The sequence below is a fragment of the Pseudonaja textilis genome, chromosome 3 (assembly GCF_049901715.1).
Source record: "Pseudonaja textilis isolate UNSWEBS1 chromosome 3, rPseTex1.2, whole genome shotgun sequence".
NCBI classification, from domain to species: domain Eukaryota; kingdom Metazoa; phylum Chordata; class Lepidosauria; order Squamata; family Elapidae; genus Pseudonaja; species Pseudonaja textilis.
The window spans coordinates 7,337,937-7,360,381 of NC_141992.1; the positions used below are offsets into that span (position 1 = coordinate 7,337,937).

General features: G+C 44.3%; 1 protein-coding gene across 3 annotated transcripts in view; it reads left to right on the plus strand.

Moving 5' to 3' along the window:
• MYT1 (myelin transcription factor 1) overlaps positions 1-22,445 on the plus strand; it is a 160,024-nt gene that overhangs the window by 128,326 nt on the left and 9,253 nt on the right. For all 3 annotated transcript variants that reach the window (XM_087928876.1, XM_087928877.1, XM_087928875.1), the window contains 5 exons: positions 119-202; positions 13,536-13,757; positions 18,875-18,966; positions 20,743-20,846; positions 21,848-21,991. In XM_087928876.1, the coding sequence (XP_087785002.1) occupies positions 119-202; positions 13,536-13,757; positions 18,875-18,966; positions 20,743-20,846; positions 21,848-21,991 (646 nt within the window). The remainder of the gene's footprint in view (positions 1-118; positions 203-13,535; positions 13,758-18,874; positions 18,967-20,742; positions 20,847-21,847; positions 21,992-22,445) is intronic.

The following is a 22,445-nucleotide window of genomic DNA, read 5'->3' on the forward strand; positions in this document are numbered from 1 at the left end:
GTAAGCCAAGGACTACCTGTTAAGGCGACTAGCATCAGGGCAGGAAGGAATTTGCCAAATGAATTGTGATATCCTTGTGTGTTTTTTTTTCTCTTCTGTTTTTTAAAAACTCCTATAGTTTATCAGGTTGCCCTCGTGCCAAGAAAAGCGGAATGAAAATCCCACCCACGAAGGATGATAAGGAGGATCCTGAACTGATGAAGTAAGTGAGGCGGGGGCATGGGGTGGAAATGTTTCAACCGTTCACAAAAGCTATTTTTTTGCATCAACTACCAACGTGGAAAAACAGCTCCGCTTGTTTTACAGGCTATACCGTACATCGTTTTCTTTTATTGAAAACACGCCTGGAGTTAATGTAGCAAACTGTCAGCATTGCATAAAAGTTAAGCCCAGGGTGTACATGGATTAAATGAATTTTCAGGAAAAATCATGCCTTTACTGGCTCACATGAAGGCAGGGGCGGGGAAGGACCATGGCCCTTATGGACTTCAACTCCCAGAATTCCTGAGCCAGCCAGTCTGGATTCTGATTGCATGACCATGGGGATGCTGCAATGGTCGTAAGCGTGAAAATGGTCGTAAGTCATTATCTCCAGTCCTGTTGTAACTTCAAATGGCCACGAAAGACATGGTTGTAAGTTGAGGATTTTCTGTATGATGGATTTGCATTTGGGGTTCCCAGATCCAAAGCTGTTTCAGACCAATAATGAGAAATTGGCCCGTTTATAAGCGTGACCCATTTATAAGCATGACCTCTTCCTGATTCCTCCTCGGCCCTTGCTTTTGTTGTTAACCTAGAATTTCCTTCTACCTCTTTAAGACCGATGCATTTTTAAAAAGCAGAGCAGGGTTGCAAAAATTATGTACCCTTAAGCTTCCATGGAAAACATGTAAGTGGTCCAAAGGTCTTTTGAAGCCGTCTGCTCCATCTCTTTAGAGCCAGAAACTAGGGCATTTGTATCCAATGAGCCATGTTCACAATTAGCAGAGTAAGAATAGAATAGAAATAGAAATCTTTATTGGCCAAGTGTGATTGGACACACAAGGAATTTGTCTTGGTGCAAATGCTCTCAGGGTACATAAAAGAAAAGATACATTCGTCAAGAGTCAGGAATCATCAGGCACAACACTTAATGATAGTCGTGGGGTACAAAAGAATAGAATGGAATGGAATAGAATTAGAATAGAATAGAATAGGAATAGAATAGAATAGAATAGAATAGAATAGAATGGCATGGCATGGAATAGAATATGGAATGGATGGTAGAATGGAGTAGAATAGAATAGAATAGAATAGAATAGAATAGAATAGAATAGAATAGAATAGAATTCTTTATTGGCCAAGTGTGACGGGACACACAAGGAATTTGTCTTGGTGCAAATGCTCTCAGGGTACATAAAAGAAAAGATGCATTCATCAAGAGTCAGGAATCATCAGGTACAACACTTAATGATAGTCGTGGGGTACAAAAGAATAGAATGGAATGGAATAGAGTTAGAATAGAATAGAATATGGAATAGAATAGAATAGAATAGAATAGAATAGAATAGAATAGAACAGAACAGAATAGAATAACAGAATTCTTTATTCGCCAAGTGTGATTGAACACACAAGGAATTTGTCTTGGTGCAAATGCTCTCAGGGTACATAAAAGAAAAGATACATTTGTCAAGAGTCAAGAATCATCAGGTACAACACTTACTTAAACTTAGTCAGAGGGTACAATAAGCAATCAAACAATACTAGGAAACAGTCCATATAAATCATAAGGATACAAGCAACAAAGTTCCAGTCATACAGTCACAAGTGGGAGGGGATGGGTGATAAGGAGTGATGAGAAGATTAACAGTAATAGTATTGCAGACTTGGTAAATAGTTGGACAGTGTCGAGGGAATTATTTGTTTAGCGGAGTGATGGCTTTCTAGAAAAAAATGTCCTTGTATCTAGTTGTTCTGATGTGCAGTCCCCTATAGCGTCGTTTTGAGGGTAGGAGTTGAAACAGTTTATGTCTGGGATGTGAGGGGTCTGTAAGGAGGGTTTATTAAAAGCGGTCAATTTAAAATCCACATAATTTTTCTTGAATGCTCAAAATCAGAAGGCAAAGCCATGTATAATGTCATTGAGCTGCCCGTTTGGTCTAGTAAGGCATCAGACTAGAAACCAGGAGACTGTGAATTCTAGTCCCACCTAAGGCATGAAAGCCGGCTGGGTGACTTTGGGTCAATCACCAGGAGATGGGGAGTTCTAGTCCCACCTTAGACAAGAAAGCTGGTTGGGTGAGTTTGGGTCAATCACCAGGAGACAGTGAGTTCTAGTCTTGCCTTAGGCATGAATATTGGCTGGTAAGTTTGGGCCAATCACCAGGAGATGGTGAGTTCTAGTCCCACCTTAGACAAGAAAGCTGGCTGGGTGACTTTGGGCCAATCACCAGGAGACCACTGAGTTCTACTCCTGCTTTAGGCATGAAAACCAACTGAGTGACTATGGGCCAGTCTCTTTCTCAGCCCAACCCACCTCACAGGGTTGTTGTTGTGGGGGAAATAGGAGGAGGAAGGTTGCATTAGGCATGTTTGCCACCTTGAGTTATTTATAAACAATAAAGGCAGGACGAAAAAAAAAATCAAATAATCCAAAAAGAGAAGCACGTCAATTAATTTGCTTTCAAATGAAAGGCATATATATTAGGATTATTAGGTGAGGGAATTAGTTGAAATGGTGTTGAATTGAGAGATCCAATATGGGTTGCTCCATAGGACCAGAGGTTTTTATTCTTCTTCTCTAGAGGACAAAGAAGTTCCCTGAAGATGGACTGCAGCACACGTCCAAAAGCTCAGAAGCCAAAACCTCTGATCCCAGTGAATGACTCAGATTGGATCCTACAACATTATCTATTATCTATCACTAGCTCGATTCCCAGGCTTAGCTATGAAACTATGTATTCAGGCTTAGTTTTGGGGGGCGGAAAATAAGAAGGGGTGGAATTGTGCCTTTGCCTACCAGCATGCATCAGTTTTCATCTGGCTAGCGTCCTATCGGTGTGTGAGAGAGTTGAGGGCTGTTTGGAAACTGAAAAAATATTTGCTGTGTGAGCAAGAAGGAGACAGCAAGGAGCCTGGGCGTGGCTTAGCTCAACTGTTCTGTACTAAAGCTGGTTGCTGCTCTGAAACTGAAACTCCTATCCTCTACTTGTGTTTTGCAATTGGAACAGATTTATTTTCAGTTGGGGAGGGGGAATAGAACCCCTTAGCATCAGAGTGTAATAATAATAATAATAATAATAATAATAATAATAATATAGGAAATAAATTAATGCTCTGATGGTCATTTAAAAAAATCTTTTCTTAGTGAGCACCTAGAAGCCAAGAGGAACATACGTGCCAAATTTCCAGTTTGTAGGCTTTAGGGTTCTGGAGATTTTGTGATGAGGCATGAGTGGTATTTTGCTTTTATAGTATATAAAGATTAGACGTAGATTCGCCTTCAGTCGTGAATTGAGAGAGTCTGTCATTTTCAACAGGATCACTTAAAAATGAAGCATTATCAGTGATACAGTGATGCAGTCTACAAAGATTTTTCTCCTGTGAGGTTCTGGGGTCAAGTGACTCAAAATGTCAGGGATAATAAAATGCAAACTATGCAAATGTCACACAAGTTAATATGCACGCTTATTTGAAAATATGTCTCCTGTTTTGGACCTTTAAATTTGAGAGCCACACCATTAACCCCTTTCAGGGGTTAACACCATACGATTAAGCCCCACACCAACCATCCTGCGGCTTCCTAACACACCCACAACAAAGTGAACACTTAGCAAGCTTAATATATTGCACCAATATCGCTACTAGACCTTCTACTATTCCGATTCAACATGTTGTGTGAACCAGTAGTGGGATCCTATCTTAGTCACTACTGGTTCGGTGGGTGATCACGCGTGTGAACCTAACAAGCCAATCAGCTGAAAGGATGAAGAAACCAAAATCTAGGAGCTCCCACCCTCCCATGCGCTTTTCGGTCTTTTATCCTCTCAGCTGAGGCCTTTTTTTCCTCCTCTCAGCTGATTGTCAGCTTTTTCCCCCTCCTCTCAGCTGATTGTCGGTTTTTTCCCCACCCTCTCAGCTGATTGGAGGCTTTTTTCCCCTCCTCTCAGCTGATTGGAGGCTTTTTTCCCCTCCTCTCAGCTGATTGGAGGCTTTTTCCCCTCCTCTCAGCTGATTGGAGGCTTTTTCCCCTCCTCTCAGCTGATTGGAGGCTTTTTTTTAGTACCAGTTCTGGAACTGGTAGTGATTTTTACTACTGGTTTGTCCAAACTGGGCCGAACCAGTAGCATACCACCACTGTGAACCCAGCCCCATATCTTGACACAACAAAGCAAGTTAATCTAATAGAGGTAGTCCTTGACTTACAACAATTCATTTAGCGACAAAGTTCAAAGTTACAACGGCACCGAAAATGTGACTTATGACTGTTTTTCACAGCTTTGTAGCATCCCCTTGATTGCACTGCCATTTGTCAGAAATGGTGTAGGGCAGTGGCCCCAAACCTTTTTTGAACCAGGGACCGGTTTCACAATTATTTATTCTTACATGGACCGGTACCTGGGTAACGCGAGACTCCACCGCCATTGGGACGGCTCTTCGTTCGAAGCCGCCCCCTCCCTTCGACGAAACTAAGGCGTGAGCACCCAAACACCGCTTTCCAACCGAAAACCCGGAAGCGCCGTCGAAACAAGATGGCAGCGCCCAAGCTTTGCGGCCCGGTAAAAAATGATCCACGGACCGGTACCGGTCTCGGGACCGGTGCTTGGGGACCCGTGGTGTAGGGGGTTGGACTAGATGACCTATAAGGTCCCTTCCAACTCTGATCATCTGTTATCTGTGTGATCAAAATTCAGACCCTTGGCCACTGGTTCATATTTATGATGGTTGCAGGATCCTGGAACCACACGATCCCTTTTTGTGACCTGCTGACAAGCCATGTCAATGGGGAAGCCAGATTCACTTAACAACCGGGTTACTAATTTAAGAACTGCAGTGATTCACTTAACCACTTGGCAAGAAAGGTTGTAAAACTGACTTAACAAACGTCTTGCTTAGCAAGATCAATTTTGGGCTCAATTGTTGTAAGTGAAGGACTACCTACCTATAACGGCTCAATTTCCAGCCTGGGCATGTCGACATGTGGACGCATTTTCATAATGCAAACATTGCATTGCATCAGACTTATACAGCAGATGGGACGCAGAGTGGCTCAGGGGCTAAGACGCTGAGCTTGTTGATCAGAAATGCCGGCAGTTTGACGGTTCGAATCCCTAGCGCCACGTCATGGAGTGAGCTCCCGTTCCTTGTCCCGGCTTCTGCCAACCTAGCAGTTCAAAAGCACATAAAAAAATGCAAGTAGAAAAATAAAGACCCCTTTGGTGGGAAGGTAGCAGCATTCCGTGCGCCTTCGAAGGCATTTAGTCTTGCCGGCCACATGACCACGGAGACGTCTTCGGACAGCGCTGGCTCTTTGGCTTTGTAACTGAGATGAGCACCACCACCTAGAGCCGGAAACAACTAGCACGTATGTGCAAGGGGAACCTAATACAGTATATGGGTTTTGTGTAAGCTTTTTTGCTTCTTGAAAAGTCAGGGTCTGTTGCATATTTCTGAAAGTCGGTTGCCTCTGTGGGTAATATATTACAGGAAGTCCTCGACTTACAACCACAACTGAGCCCTGCATTTCCCCTGCTAAGCAGGACAGTTGTTAAGTCAGCTGTGTCCCATTTTTTGCCACAGTTGTTAAGGGAATCACAGTTGTTAAGTGAATGTGGCTTCTCGCATGGACTTTGCTTGTCTGAAGCCAGCTGGCAAGGGGACAAATGGTGATTCCCGTGACACCACACCCCCACCCCAGGAAAATGCAACCATCATAAATCCATGCCAGTTGCCAAACGCCTGAATTTTGATCACATGACTTCGGGGATGCTGCAAAGGTCATTGATGTGAAAACTAGTTGTAAGTCGCTTTTGTCACTGCCTGTTGTAACTTCAAAAGGTCATTAAACAGATGGTTGTAGGTCATAGACTACCTGTATGTCAGGGCAGTTGAGATCATACCATGTCACCCTCCATCTCTTTGTTTCTCCACTTTTCCTGCCTGTTTTCCCCAAAAGGATACAAGGAAGGAAGGAAGAAGGAAGGAAGGAAGGAAGGAAGGAAGGAAGGAAGGAAGGAAGGAAGGAAGGAAGGAAGGAAGGAAGGAAGGAAGGAAGGAAGGAAAAGAAAGAAAGAAAGAAAGAAAGAAAGAAAGAAAGAAAGAAAGAAAGAAAGAAAGAGGAAAGAGAGAGATAGAGAGAAAGAAAGAAAAAAGGAAGCAAGGAAGGAGAGAAGGAAGGAGGGAAGAAAGAGAGAAAGAAAGAGAGGATGGAGGAAAGAAAGAGAGAGAGCAAGAGGAGGGAGGAAGCAAAGAGAAAGGAAGGAAGGAAGGAAGGAAGGAAGGAAGGAAGGAAGGAAGGAAGGAAGGAAGGAAGGAAGGAAGGAAAAAAGAAAGAGAAAGAAAGAAAGAAAGAAAGAAAGAAAGAAAGAAAGAAAGAAAGAAAGAAAGAAAGAAAGAAAGAAAGAAGGGAGGGAGGAAAGAGAGAGATAGAGAGAAAGAAAGAAAAAGGAAGCAAGGAAGGAGAGAAGGAAGGAGGAAGAAAGAGAGAAAGAAAGAGAGGAGGGAGGGATGAAGCAAAGAGAAAGAGAGAGACAAAAGAAAGGAGGGAGGGAGGAAAGAAAGAGAGAGAGCAAGAAGAGGGAGGAAGCAAAGAGAAAGGAAGGAAGGAAGGAAGGAAGGAAGGAAAGAAAGAAAGAAAGAAAGAAAGAAAGAAAGAAAGAAAGAAAGAAAGAAAGAAAGAAAGAAAGGAGGGAGGGAGGGAGGAAAGAGAGAGATAGAGAGGAAGGAAGGAAGGAAGGAAGGAAGGAAGGAAGGAAGAAAGAAAGAAAGAAAGAAAGAAAGAAAGAAAGGAGGGAGGGAGGAAAGAGAGAGAGCAAGAAGAGGAAGGAAGCAAAGAGAAAAGGAAGGAAGGAAGGAAGGAAGGAAGGAAGGAAAAAAAGAAAGAAAGAAAGAAAGAAAGAAAGAAAGGAGGGAGGGAGGAAAGAGAGAGATAGAGAGAAAGAAAGAAAAAAGGAAGCAAGGAAGGAGAGAAGGAAGGAGGGAAGAAAGAGAGAAAGAAAGAGAGGAGGGAGGGATGAAGCAAAGAGAGAGAGAGAGAGAAAAGAAAGAAAGGAGGGAGGGAGGAAAGAAAGAGAGAGCAAGAAGAGGGAGGAAGCAAAGAGAAAGGAAGGAAGGAAGGAAGGAAGGAAGGAAGGAAGGAAGGAAGGAAGGAAGGAAGGAAAGAAAAAGAAAGAAAGAAAGAAAGAAAGAAAGAAAGAAAGAAAGAAAGAAAGAAAGAAATTACATTCCCCAGAATTCCTGCAGGGAGAGGGCTTTTAAAATTAGGCCACTGTCTAGGAAATTGTCCATGCTACCATGGTTCAACCACAAGGGTCAATTAATTACCTCCAAGCCATCATTAGAATCGTCACACACGGCATTTACATCAGATTTGGAATGGGTTCACTGTCCTTCATTATTTCAAGCCCTGCTATAGCACACACAGAACCCTGCAGCTTTTCTTCCTTAAACTATAAACACCAGCCCCAGGTGCTTAGTTTCTCTCCGTGTTCCCATGATAACAAACTCTTCTGGCTCAAATTTATGTCATGTAGTGGTTGTTGTTAACAACCGCAATGTGCTATGGTCCCCAATAGCAGCCGAGCCGCATCACAAGGAAAGGGAGGGTTTGAAGAACTCTTGCAAGGATCACAATCCTAATTAATTCCCCGTTGCACATAATTCCACATCTCTATTTGAAGAACAATTTGGCATTAGCTATATTTCTTTTCCCGACTTACAAGTTATCCTTGACTTACAAGCCTTTGTTTAGGGATTGTTCAGTTTACAAGGATACCGAAAAAAGTGACTTATAACCAGGGGTGGGATTCCAATTTTTTGAACAACCGGTTCTGTGGGCGGTGGCTATGTGGCCATGTGACTGGGTGGGCGTGGCTTCTTTTTTTTTGTTTTGGTTTTGCGGCCTATGTACACACACATATGTTTTTGCAGCACCCGCTGCACTCCGCTTTTGGGCCTCCTGGGTAGTAAGCAGTAAGACAGCGAGGAGGATCCGGGCACAGCTGATCATCGGAACAGCTGATCGTCGGGAGGGAGGGGGAAGAAATACCTTAAGGAGTGACTGGGCGAGGGAGAACGCAGTCAGTGATGTCAGCCATGTGCACGATGTAGCGCATGCATGATAAGGACTGACTGGGCAGGGAGAGAAGGGGGCGGGCAGAGGGGCGGGGCCAGCCAGGGTTTACTGATTCTCTGAACTGAGCGGAATCATAACAAGCGGTTCTATAGAACCGGTCTGAACCGGTCGATTCCCAACTCGGCTTAATGACCAGTTTCACACTTACGACCGTTGCAACATGGTCACGTGATCAGAAGTCTACCGCTTGGCAGCTGTCTCATATCTATGACTGTCACATTGTCCCACACTCACGTGGTTCTAACTATGGCGACTTTCTGATAAGCAAAGTTGACGGGAAAGCCAGATTCACTTAAGAACCGTGTACCTAATTTAACAACTGATCCACTTAACCAGGATGACAAGAAAGGTCGTAAAATGGGGCAAAACTCAACAATTAACCATTTCCTCGCTTTAGCGACAAAAACGTTGGGCTTGATTTTGGTCATACATCGAGGACTGCCCGTATTTAATGGACCATCCCTGGCTATCTGTTTTTTTGAAACAGCCGTAAAACCTTTTGAGAATCTCTGCCAAACCCTCATGCAGACTCCCTCCGCCGTTCTCAAGGGCGGCTATTGGCGCTGATGAGATGCTGGGTTATTTTTTATAATAAAAATGCGATGGGAGTTAAATTAGCAACGTCAAATATGAAATGGTTGTGTGGTAAATGCCGATTCAAATTGCCTTCTTCACCTCTCTGCCTCTCCTTCCCTCTTTCTCTCAAGATTTTCGGTCGTTTCCTTATGACCACATAAACAGCAAGGCTGTTACGAATGTGCTAGCAAGGATATTGTAGGTGAATTGTGCCACATTTGCACATGATTTAAAAGAAGGTCCAAGGTTTCCAAATTATATCGGAGCGGGGGATGGAAATAACCACGGCAGGCTTCTCCATCGTCGACTCCTCTGCTTTCTTTTTTTCTAGTGGAATAAAATTAAAATGCTGATGGAGATAAGAATGAAACATAGGATAATGAAACTCAAACAAAGCCGCGGTATATTTTTTGACAATTGCCTTTGAGATTCCTGATGGTTTCTCCGCGTAAAGGGGTAGCTCAACTTTTATTTCATCAGATGTATTTTATTTGTTAATTTATTTCTCGCCCTGGGGCTAACTCTAGGCAGCTTACAACAATTAAAAAAAAGGAGAAGTGAAAAGAAGGCTCAATGTTAACAGTGGCAAAGTAATGGTACAATAGAATAAACAATGACCAAGAAAACAATGAGAATAGAGCGATATAACAATGAAAGATGGGCGGGGATGGAAGCAAGAAGCGAAGGTGAGATCTGCTGTCAATCTAGTTGCCACCTCTAGTATGTTAGTGCCCCTCCCCCCCAAAAAAAATATTCCTTTTCTGGGGTCCTTGGTACTCTCTTGGTACTTTTCTTGCAGACGTTTCATTACCAATCTAGGTTTCATCATTAGTGCTAAAAAGCAGTGGGGTTGGAGGAGGAGGAGGAGGAAGGAAGGAAGGAGGGAGAGAGGAAAGGAAGGAAGGAAGGAAGAAAGGAAGGAAGGAAGGAAGGAAGGAAGGAAGGAAGGAAGGAAGGAAGGAAGGAAGGAAGGAAGGAAGGAAGGAAGGAAGGAACTGTGGGGTCCTTGGTGCTCTCTGACCTGGATGTTTTCTTGCAGATAGATATCATTAGGACTAGAAGGGAGTGACGTTGTGGAGGAGGAGGGAGGAGGAGGAGGAGGAGGAGGAGGAGGAGGAGGAGGAGGGAGGAGAGGGAGGGAGGGAGGGAGGGAGGGAAGGAAGGAAGGAAGGAAGGAAGGAAGGAAGGAAGGAAGGAAGGAAGGAAGGAAGGAAGGAACTGTGGGGTCCTTGGTGCTCTCTGACCTGGATGTTTTCTTGCAGATAGATATCATTAGGACTAGAAGGGAGTGACGTTGTAGAGGAGGAGGAGGAGGAGGAGGAGGAGGAGGAGGAGGAGGAGGAGGACTGTAGGTTCCTTGATGCTAACTGAATGTGATAGTTTTCTTGCAGATGTTTCATTAGCAAACTAGTGCTAGAAGGAATAAGTGGATGCAGAGAGGAGAACTGTGGGGTCCTTGGTGCTCTCTGAGTTTGGTGGGGTTTTTTGCAGATGTTTTAATTCCAAACTAGGTAACACCATCCGTGCACTGATGATATTAACTAGTTGGGCAGCGAAACGTCTGCAAGAAAGCAGTCAAGCTCAGAGAGCAACAAGGACCTCACAGTTCAACCCTGAGCTACAAATATTCTCCTCTATACATTCCCTTTTCTTAACGGCACCATCCTGTAGCGAACGTTGATGTATGCTTTTGAATGACATATATTATATTGATAATAATAACTGGTCCTTGGGAACCATTCAATAGGTGGCTAGAGGTATCCCTGCACTTACGATCGGTCGCTTACTCGACTGTTTGAAGTCATGAAAGACCTCCTTAGAGCTACTTATGACCCAGTTTCAAAGTTCCAACTTGCGTCACATGATCACATTTTGGCCGCTTGGCAATCAGCCCATATTTGCTGCATCCCTCGTGGTCACGTAACCATGGTTTTTCAGCAGTTACTTCCAAAAACAACCCATTGGCTAAAATGGGTTCATTTAATGATCACGGTGTTCCCATAATGACTGTGGCATTTGTTTATTGCACTTTAAGAGAAGTGGACTTCTACTCCCAGAATCCTCCGGCCAGAATTCAGAAAATTGAAGTCCACACCTCTTAAAAATTCCCAAGCTTGAGAAATTCTGATCTAGAAGATGATCCCACAACCACAGTATATTCCTAAGCCTGGCCTTCCCTATCCATTTCTGGCAACCGGTTAGTTGGTCCTCGCTTTACAGTCCACTTAGTGTCCATTCAAAGTCACAGTGACGCTGAAAGGAGAGGCTTAGGGGAGGTTTTTCACACTTTACAGCCGTTCGTAGCATCCCCGTGGCCATGTGATCAAAATTCAGATGCTTGGCCGCTGACTCATATTTATGACGGTTGCAGTGTCCTGGGGTGCAGTGTCCTGCAGTGTCCATGTAAACATGATCTCCTTTTGTGACCTTCTGACAAGCAGAGTCAGTAAGGGGGAAAGCAGATTCACTGAACAACTGTGTTATTAACAACTGCAGTGCTGCACTCCACGACAGTGGCCAGGAAGGTAGGGTCTCCTGCTTGGGTGGGAGGGGTTGGACTAGATCAATGGTCACCAACCAGTGGGCTGGGGACCACTGGTGGTCTGCAGAGAAATGTCCCCTCCAAAGCAATTAATCCAGGCTGCATGGGAACACAAGGCATTTTTGGCAGAGTTTGCGGGGGAGAGAAAGAAAGACTTCTGCTGCTTCTGCTGCTTTCCTTGCATGAAGCCAAAAGTCTCTCCCTCTCTCCCCCTGAGAACAGAGCTAGAGGCAGTAAAGAACAATCGATTTGTAGGAAAATGGGGTGGGGAATTTTCCTGCAGACTTTTTGGGGGGATTTTCCCAGGGCCTTTGGTCCGCGGGATTCAAAATTATGAGTTTGGTGGTCCCTGAGGTCCAAAAGATTGGCGGACCACCTCTGGACTAGATGACCTATAATGTCCCTTCCAACTCTGATTATCCATTTTCTGTTAAGGTCATAAAATGTGGGCAAATTCACTGAACGAATGTTTCGCGTCGCCACAGAAATGTTGGGCTCACAAATCGAGGACGCTTGCACAAAAGGGGATCGCATGAACCCTAGGACACCGCAACCCATCATAAATATGAGTCAGTTACCTGGGATTCTACCACATCTGAGCAAATCAGCCATAAAGATTCTTCTTGTTGTTGTGCCATATCCATCAATGGACGTTGGCGATCATGTTGGCAATCCTATTTTTATCAACAGCCGCACGAAAAAAGGGTTGCTGAGTTTTGTCCAAACCAGCCTCTTAGATTTTGAAGCCCTGATGTTTTTCTTCAGCCTGGGCCTCATTTGCCTTCTATTTTTCCTTGGAGGATTAAGTGAAGGATTCCATATTTTTCCAGGTGCTGCATCCCATATCCGAAATAGTCCAATTTTCGCTTTTTTATGGTTTTGATGATTTCTCTTGGCTTTTCCAGGTGGCTTTTCACCTCCTCATTTCTGATTTTGTCCACCCAGCTTATACATAATAAAAGTAAAGGTTCGCCCTACACATACGTGCTCATCGTTTCTAGCTCTAGGGGGGGCGGTGCTCATTTCCGTTACAAAAGCCAAAGAACCAACACTGTCCAAAGACGTCTCCGTGGTCATGTGGACGGCGTGACTAAATGCCTTCAAAGGCGCATGGGACCTTCCCACCAAAGGGATCCCAATTTTTCTACTTGCACTTTTTACATACTTTTGAACGGCTAGGTTGGCAGAAACTGGGACAAGGAACGGGAGCTCACTCCATTACGCAGCGCTAGGGATTCGAACAGCCGATCTTTCTGAGCAACAAGCTCAGCGTCTTAGCCACTGAGCCACCCCGTCCCTTCATTCGTCTCTATTATTATAAATAATAGCCACCTGTAAATCCACCTTTCAAATGCTTCTAGCCTCTTCAAGGGGCTTTGTGTCTGAGACCAACTCTCCGCTCCATAGAGCAGGATAGAAAAGATGTAACATCAAGATCGGAAGGTTCCTGTGATGACCCGGAGTGTAACACAAACGTAACAAAATCTAAAACGTAAATAAATGTCCTTTAATGCCTCCAACATGGCCCCACTGTTCAATTATAATCAGTTGGAGATAAAATTTACTCAAAAATAGTCTTCAAAATATAGCAATACAATCCAAATTTAATGTGCAGATAGAAGTGAAATAAAAAAACCAAACAAACTACGATGACAAAATTTCCACAACGGAACAAGAGAAGTATTTACCAAATTCAAGGAGATAACAAGGCACAGTCTGTTGGAAGGACACCAACCAAGATAACTTCAGACCCAAATAAAACATGCTTTGTTTCCAGCGTTTGCCAGTACGCAGGTCCGAACTCTTATTCAGTTGTCACAGCTGCAGCCCATGAAGGGGATCAAGGCCCTCTCCTCCCCAGTAGACCACATCTCTCCCTTATCCTTTCCTCCCTGCGTGCCCTAGGATGGATAGGGGATGGGCCTGGGTCCTCTTCTGACTGCCCAGCCTCCTCCACAACCTCTGGAGCCACACTTCCACTCCCTGTCGGCTGTTCCTCCTCTCCCTCAGAGTCTGACTCCACCAGAGCCGTGACAGTTCCAATTCTGAGTTTCCTTCCTTAATGGTTCCTTTGTCATTCTCTAGGTGCCCTGTTCCTGGCTGTGTTGGACTCGGACACATTAGTGGCAAATACGCCTCCCATCGCAGTGCCTCAGGTTGCCCCCTTGCAGCCCGGAGGCAGAAGGAAGGCTCTCTCAACGGCTCCACCTTTTCATGGAAGTCGCTCAAGAACGAAGGTCCTACCTGCCCAACTCCAGGCTGTGATGGTTCAGGTCACGCCAACGGAAGCTTCCTCACTCACAGAAGGTAAATTTCAAGCATCTGGCATGACTCTTTTCTCTGTAAAGGTTCAAAATCCCATTGTTTGTGTGTATGTGTGTGCCAATTTTTAAAATGGGTATTCCTCAGATTGCGACCACAATTGAGGCCATAATTTCCGTGGCTAAGCAAGACAGTGTTCTGACTCAGCTCCCAAACACGACAAACCGTCTGTAGTTAAATAAATGTTCCCTTTATTAGGAGCGCCAGCAGCCCTGGCAAAAAGTCTCTCTCTCTCTCTCCTCCCTCCCTCCCTCCCTCCCTCCCTCTCTCTCTCTCTATTTCTCTGCAAGCTAACAAATCCATCCAGCAGGGAGATGTATAGTGGTTTCCCACATCTATTCATCTCCGCCCCCTGCCTTTCATCCCCAGAGCTAGGGTGGGGCTTCGCTAGCAGCAGTGGCTCTTCTGTCCCGAGGACCGGCCCCTAGATTTCCACTGCTCTCCTCTCCCCTGCCTTCTGTGCATCCACACATCAGGCACTGGGCCCGGCTGTTCCTCTTCTTCCTCATCAGCCACTTCCAGACCTGGGGCTGTTGACTCTCCACCTGAGGACTGATGGATGGCCCAGGCTCAGCCTCCGTCTCTCTCTCTCTCTCTCTCCCCCCCCTCTCTCTCTGACAACTCCATTCCCTCTTCCCACTCGGAGCTCTCAGGTTGCCTTGATGTTGACCCCGACTCCCAGGACGATGCCTCATCTGTTTCAGCTACCGGAGGGGCGGGTGGCTGACAGGCCACAACAGACAGTTCTTAAGCCCCATTTTACGAGCTTTCCTGCCACAGTTGTTAAGTGAATCACTGCAGATGTTAAGCTAATCATAGGGTTGTTAAGTGAATCTGGCTCCCCCATTGCTTTCGCTGGTCCGAAGTTCACAATAGATGATCGCATGATCCCGGGACATTGCAACCGTCATAAATATGAGTCGGTAGCCAAGTGTCTGCATTTGGATCACGTGACCATGGGGATGCTGCAACAGTCGTAGCTGTGAAAAATGGTCATGTCACATTTTTCAGTGCCGTCATAACTTTGAACAGTCACTAAATGAACTGTTGTACATCAAGGACTATCTGCATAGCAAGTTCCAGAATACAAATTTAGGAGGCATCGAGCATTCATTTCCATGAAAAACTTCATTTTATGGTCACGTTGTCTGATTGTATCTTTTTATGGGCCAATCTGCAACCGAGTTTCTCTAATATATAAATTCTTTCCCAAACAACAAGGCTGTTCAAATCATAATGAATTTGTAATGGATGTATAAAAAAAAATACTGCTTGTAAACTCGAGGGAGAAGATGAGAAACAAATTCACATCACACATAAAATAGATGTTTTCATTTTCTAATTTTCCTCTCCTGACAAAGGAGAACAATAATAAAAAGCAGAAATTAGAGAAATCAATCTTCCTTCTCGCAAAGAAGGCAAATCTATTTTGTTTTAAAAGGCAACTGGTTTCAAGGATGTTTTCTTTAAGTTTCCTTCAAGGGCAGAGAAGAGCAATGAAGATGTTTAGGGAACTGGAGCAGGGGTGTGTTTCAAATATCTTTACCACCGGTTCGGTGGACGTGGCTTGGTGGGCATGCTTTGCATGCGCGCGCACACTTTGCACGCACGCACGCCAAATGTGCACTTTGCACAGGCACAGAGGCATATTGAGTCACTTCCTGCAATCCTGCACTCTCCCTGACTCTTCAGCAGCTGCTGAGCAGCAATTGCTGTGCACGCAAAGCAGCTGTCCTTCAAAAGTGGGACATAAAGGTTAGAATGGGAGCCCAGGCGGGCGGGCAGATGGGCCCAACAGCACAACATTGGAGAGAACCAGTTCAATCTTCGCTGCTCATTTCCGCTACCAGCGTGGCAGAACCAAGCTGAACCAGTAGAATGCTACCACTTGACTGGATGCTAAAACCGGTTCCAGGAATTGGGTATATGCAGTAGTGGGATTCAACTGGTGTAACAACTGGTTCGGTGAGTGTGTGCTACGAGGGGAACAGCATTTGAAAAGCACCTATTTTCAGCTCCAAAACTTACCTTCTGCTGCAGCCCCGGTGAGTGAAACAGCTGATGCGTGGCACAGCTTGGCTGCAGAACACAGAAACATAGAACAGACTAGGGCAGGGGCAGGTGGGTGGGGCCAACTAATTACCGGAACTACCAGTTCGCTCGAACCAGTTTGTACAGGCTGAATCCCACCCAGGGGTGAGATTCTACCAGTTCGCACCGATTTGCTAGAACCGGTTGTTAACATTCTAAGCAGTTCGGAGAACCTGTTGTTAGAAGAAATTACTGGCCTAATCCTGTAAGGAAGGCAGGAAGGAAACATTCTGGTGTTGCTTACAGAAACTGCCTCTCCGTTAACCCTTATTACATTCTTGGCAGGACTAGACTTCCTGTCTCAGGAACTTCTTTGCAGTTTTTTCCCCTCCTTTGCTGGTACTTTGCTTGCGTGGAGTGACCATTCAAAGTTACAATAGCACTGAAAAAAGTGACTTATGAGCATTTTTCACACTTACGACTGTTGCAGCATCTCCACAGTCATGAGAGGCCAGGCGAGGAGATCCGTGCCTCGATGTGAGTGATACTGAGTTGGCCACGCCCAGCCAATAACATGACCACCAAGCCATGACTACCCAGTCACATGACCACCACCCCCAAGCCGCACCCACCAACTAAGCCATGCCCACAGAACTGGTTGTTAAAAAATTTGAATCCCACCCCTGATCCCACCCCTAGGTATGTCCAGTTTAATGAAAAGAATGACTAGGAAGGACATGATAACAGTCTTCCAGTATTTGAGGGGCTGCCATAAAGAGGAATAGGATAGGACAGGACAGGACAGGACAGAACAGAATAGAAATAGAAATCTTTATTGGCCAAGTGTGATTGGACACACAAGAAATTTGTCTTTGGTGCAAATGCTCTCAGTGTACATAAAAGAGACATTCATCAAGAGTCAAGAATCATAAAGTACGACACTTAATGATAGTCATAGGGTACAATAAGCAATCAAATCATACTAGGAAACAGTCAATATAAATCGTAAAGTTACAAGAGACAAAGTTACAGTCATACAGTCCCAAGTGGGAGAGGAGGGGCGATAAGGAGCGATGAGAAGATTAATAGTAATAGTAATGCAGACTTTGTCAACAGTTGGACAGTGTTGAGAGGGTCAATTTATTTTCCAAAGCAACAGAAGGCCAGACAAGAAACAATGGATGGAAAATAACGAAACAGAGGAGAAGCAAGCTGGAATTAAGGATAAACTTCCTAGCAATGAAGACAATCAACCAGTGGAACAGCTTGCCCTCAGATGTTGTAGGTGCTTCATCGCTGGAGGTTTTTAAGAAAAGACTGGACAGCCACCTGTCCGAAATTGAATAGGGGAGGTTAGACTAGAAGATCTCCAAGGTTCCTTCCAGCTCTATTCTGATTCTGAAGAAAGTATGTTCTTGTACAGCGGATGCAGCAACAATAAAATGAGAGAGCAACTTATCAGTTGCTGTCAGTCCAAGGATTCATTCGTTGCTTATCACTCAAACAATGTTGCATAACCATCAGTGGACAGAGCACAGAGAAATTAAATTGATTATTGCTGCAAGAATTTTGTAGCACGTATAGTATTTTTTCTGCGATTGCTCCGGTGGGTGATGTAAGACGTCATTGACGTAAAACCATTTAGCAGCCATTCAGCAACCATTCATCACAATGGCATTGGGAAAAAAATGAACCAGTTCTTGCACTTACAACTGTCACATCATCCCCAGAGTCATGTGATCAAAATCTGGGCATTTGGCATGTCCAGGTAGTCCTTGACATACAGCAGTTCACTTAATGACCATTCAAACTTACAACGGCAGTGGAAAAACACGACCTATGATCGTTTTTCACAGTTACAGTCTTTGTGGCTTCCCCATGACTATGGGATCAAAATTCAGACACTTAGCCACTGGTTCATATTTACGACGGTTCCCCTTTTGTGACCTTCTGACAAACAAAATCAATAGGGAAGTCAGATTTCCCCCAGTTACTAATTTAACAACTTCAGTGACTCATTTAACAACAGTAGCCAGAAAGGTTGTAAACTGGCGCCAAACTTACTGAAACAAGTGTCTCACTTAACAACAGCAATTTTGGGCTCAGTTGCGGTCGTAAGCCGAGGGCTACCTGCGCTTAGAATGCTTGCAACGTCCCCAGGTCACATGATCACAATCTTCCCAGCTGGCTTCTGACAAACAAAGTCAATGGGGGAAGCCAGATTTGATTAATGATGGCGTGATTCATTTAACAACCGGTACGATTTGCTTAACAACTATGGGGGAAAAGGTCATTAGATCACCTTGCTCAGCGCCAGAAATTCTGGTTGCAGGTCAATGACTATCTGCATAATAAAAGCATCTCCCTACCTAATTTATACTTTGCCTTCAGCAATCAGCAATATTCTGGGATTTCAGACTGACTCCTACTCCATCCCTGATACTCACTTCCTGAATCAATCTACCCAATCAACGATCATGTAATGAATTCTCTGAGCTATGCCAGATTTAATATTAATGAACATCAACAACAAAAGTCTTTTGGGTTCTTGTAAGGAATTAGATTTAACTACCCACATTAATGTGGCTTTTATATTTCTAATTGACATTGTCATATCTTCTGTTTTATTGGTTGCGTGCTGCCGGGAAGGAGGGAGGGAGGAAAGAAGGGAAAAGGGAGGAAAGGAGCAAAGGAGGGAGGGGGAGGAACTGAGGGAAGGAGGGAGAGAGGGAGAAAGGAAGGAAGGAAGGAAGGAAGGAAGGAAGGAAGGAAGGAAGGAAGGAAGGAAGGAAGGGAGTGGAAAAGGAAGGAAAGGAGGGAGGGAGGGAGGGAGGGAGAGGAACTGAGGGAGAGAGGGAGAAAGAAATGAAGGAAGGATGGGAGTCGAAAAGGGAGGGAGGGAGGGAGGAAGGAAGGAAGGGAGGAAGGAAGGAAGGAAGGAAGGAAGGAAGGAAGGGGAACAAGTTAGGACAAGTTTTTGCAACATATACTGCATCAAGTCAATTCAACTTGAAGTATTGTCTAACTTCAGCTCTTTCTGTAAGTTCTAATTTCTTTCATTTTTCTTTCAGCTTATCGGGGTGTCCAAGAGCTACTTTTGCTGGAAAGAAAGGGAAAATCTCAGGGGATGATATTCTCAACACTAAATTCAAGACCAGTGATGGTAAAATAAGACGATTTATTATTTGACTAGTTTTGTAATTTGGGGGGTAAAGCAATTTAACATTGGAGTGCTTGGCGCTCTCTCCGAGCTTGATTATTTTCTTGCAGACATTTCACTACCCAACTAGCTAATATCATCAGTCCATGTGACTTTGTTTTATACATTGTATATATCCGCCCAGGGGTGGGATTCAAATTTGTTAACAATTGGTTCTGTGGGCGTGGCTTAGTAGTTGGGCGTGGCTTGGTGGTCATGTGACTGAGTGGACGTGGCTAGGTGGTCATGTTATTGGCTGGGCATGGCCAACTCAATATCATCGAGGCACACATCTCCTCACCAGGCCTCTCATGACTGTGGGGATGCTGGAACAGTTGTAAGTGTGAAAAATTGTCACTTTTTTCAGTACCATTGTAACTTTGAATGGTCACTCCGCACAAGCAAAGTACCAGCAAAGGAGGGGAAAAAAAACTCCAGAGAATTTCCAGAGACAGGAAGTCTAGTCCTGCCAAGAATGTAATAAGGGTTAACGGAGAGTCAGTTTCTATAAGCAACACCAGAATGTTTCCTTCCTGCCTTCCTTACAGGATTAGCCCAGTAATTTCTTCTAACAACCGGTTCTCCGAACTGCTTAGAATGTTAACAACCGGTTCTAGCAAACAGGTGCGAACTGGTAGAATCCCACCCCTGTATCCGCCGTATTAATATTATTCACTGATCAGGATGACCAATGCAAGTTGAATTAGAGCTACCCAGTTCACTTTAAAAGCGCACTACAATTTCAGCAAGATTTTCTTTGCACTTTGGATGAGCTTCACTGTTCACAGTTATGAACAGATTCTGCTTCTCTTTCCAATCTCTCTAATATATCAACAAAATGTATGATCTTTCAAAGGAAATTTTGTCCAAGAAATCTATTTTTGATCAGGAATACCAGCAGTTCTCGATTTGCTACCATTTTTGAGCAATTTTTATTGAGTGTAATTTTATAATTATGAATTTTATAATTTATCATTAACGGCTGTACATCATGGCAGTCATTAAATGGATTGTCCCATAACCACACCGGATTTTACACCTTTTTTGCAATGGTGAACAAGACAGTGGTTAAATGAAGCCACCAGAATGTTGAAGTCTGGTCACCATTAACTTTTGGGGACTGGATCTTTACTTCAAACGGTTCCTAGGCAACCAGTCATTAAGCAAGGACTACCTGTACCTACAGGTAATTCTCTCCTTACACCATTCGTTCAGTAGTCATTTGAAGTTTTAACGGCGCTGAAAAAAGTGATTTATGACCGGCGTTCACACTTACAACATATGGTCACGTGATCAAAACTCGACCACTCGGCAACTGGCATGTATATATGACAGTTGCACTGCCCTTGGTCATGTGATCACCATTTGTGACCTTCCCAGACGGCTTCAGTCGGCAAGCAGAGTCAATGGGGGAATCCAGATTTGCTTAACGACGAAAGGATTCACTTAATCAATGCAGTGACTCAACTGAGGCAAAAACGATAAAACGAGGCAAAACTCACTTAGCAATGGGAATGTGGAGCTCAATTGCGGTCGTAAGTCAAGGACTACCTCTATTGGCCAACCTTAATGGGTTGGGGCTGATGAGTTTAATTCGTTGCCTTTTACGATTCATCATCATTTCCCAGTAACAAATTGGGTAATGTTATTTGAATACACATTGGGGTTGGGTTTGAAAAAACAAAAAAAACTAACATGTTATTGTTGATTCAATTTTTCTTCCCTTCTTGTGTCTTCAAGTTCTAGAGAACGACGAAGAAATTAAACAGTTAAACAAAGAAATCAGTGAGCTGAATGAATCCAACACTGAGATGGAGGCAGCGATGGTGAAGCTGCAGTCGCAGGTGTGTTTGCGTGTTGTCGTTCTGATGGACCATCCAAACACAGGCTGATGGCAAGAAGAAAAAAGTGGCTGAAAGGGTTTAGAATAGAACAGTATTTTCCCAACCTTAGCAACTAAAATTTACCATGTGTGAATTCAACTCCCAGAATTCCCTGGCCAGAGCTGAAGCCCACATACCGTAAACCGCTATGTGTCTATGCAGATTTTCCATCAGCCAGTTCATGGTTGTCCCAAAAGTGCTTTTTTTCAAAAGGCAACTGGACTTTGTTTTTCCTTGAAGACGTTTCGCTTCTCATCCAAGAAGCTTCTTCAATTCTGACTGACTGAACGTTGGAGAATGGAAGGACTTATATTCCTCGCAGTCCTCTGGTCGTTGGTACTCTCTCTCTGCAAACGGATGTGAAAGAGGGGTCAAAGAGGCCATCTACATGAAGATTGAACAGCCCTCTCTCTCAACAGAGGGGGAGGGATACGACCCCACCAATCTTTTGTCTACCACACGGTCCCTTCAACAGTTCCAAGAAAATTCCACACCCATTTGCACTATTCAGGTGGCCCTGAGGGCACAGATAAACCTCCAAGTGGCCTCAACCACTCTCAGAGAGAGTACTAACGACCAGATGACTGCAAAGAATATAAATCCTCCCATCCTCCTCCATTCAGTCAGAATGAAAGAAGCTTCTTGGATGACAAGCGAAATGTCTTCAGAGAAAAACAAAGTCCAATTGCCTTTTTTTAAAAAAAAAAAAAAACCAATTTGGGGTACCGAGAATCTCCATAGACCAGAGGTCTCCAGACTTGGCAACCTTAAGACCTGTGGACTTCAACTCCCAGCTTTGCTGGCTGAGGAATTCTGGGAGTTGAAGTCCACAAGCCTTCAAGTTGCCAAGTTTGGAGACCCCTGCCATAGACTTTGAGGTAAATTGATCCTTCGGCGAGCTTTCAAAAGCTCCAAGAACTGGCCGTGTTGCCTGTAACCCTTCTCCTTTTCGTATCCGGCAGATCTCCAGCATGGAGAAGAACCTCAAGAACATCGAAGAGGAAAACAAGATGATAGAGGAGCAGAACGAAGCCCTCTTCCTTGAGCTATCAGGGCTGAGCCAGACCCTTATCCAAAGTCTTGCCAATATCCGCCTTCCACATATGGTAAGGAGATGGCCCTGGAAGCTCAGCATTTGCTGAACCACATATCCCGGTTTCTGTAAGCCATTATTGTACGAGGGTGGTTGGGTTTTGGGGTGGTTTTTTTGGCCTTTCCTTCCGTAGAAGAGAAGATGCTTCTGAATCATTGCCTCATTCCCCCCTTTTTTTTACCTAGTAGAACGGTCAGTGTGGAAAAAGAACACCATTTTGGCAGCGGTTTGCTCTCCAAGCTTGTTTCAGTTTAGTTTCTGAGTGTTTTATTAACCAGGCTTGGTAACGTCATCAGGATGTTCCTCTCCTATTTCTCTTTAGCTTATACATGTCTTGTGGGCCAGTGGGGTCAGTTGACCGTGGGATTGGTTGTTCATCTGGAGGTATATTTAAATTCTGAGCAGCTGATTGGTTCTCTTGTTGGTTGGTCATTCAAAGAGGAGGAGAGGAGAGGAAAGGAAAGGAA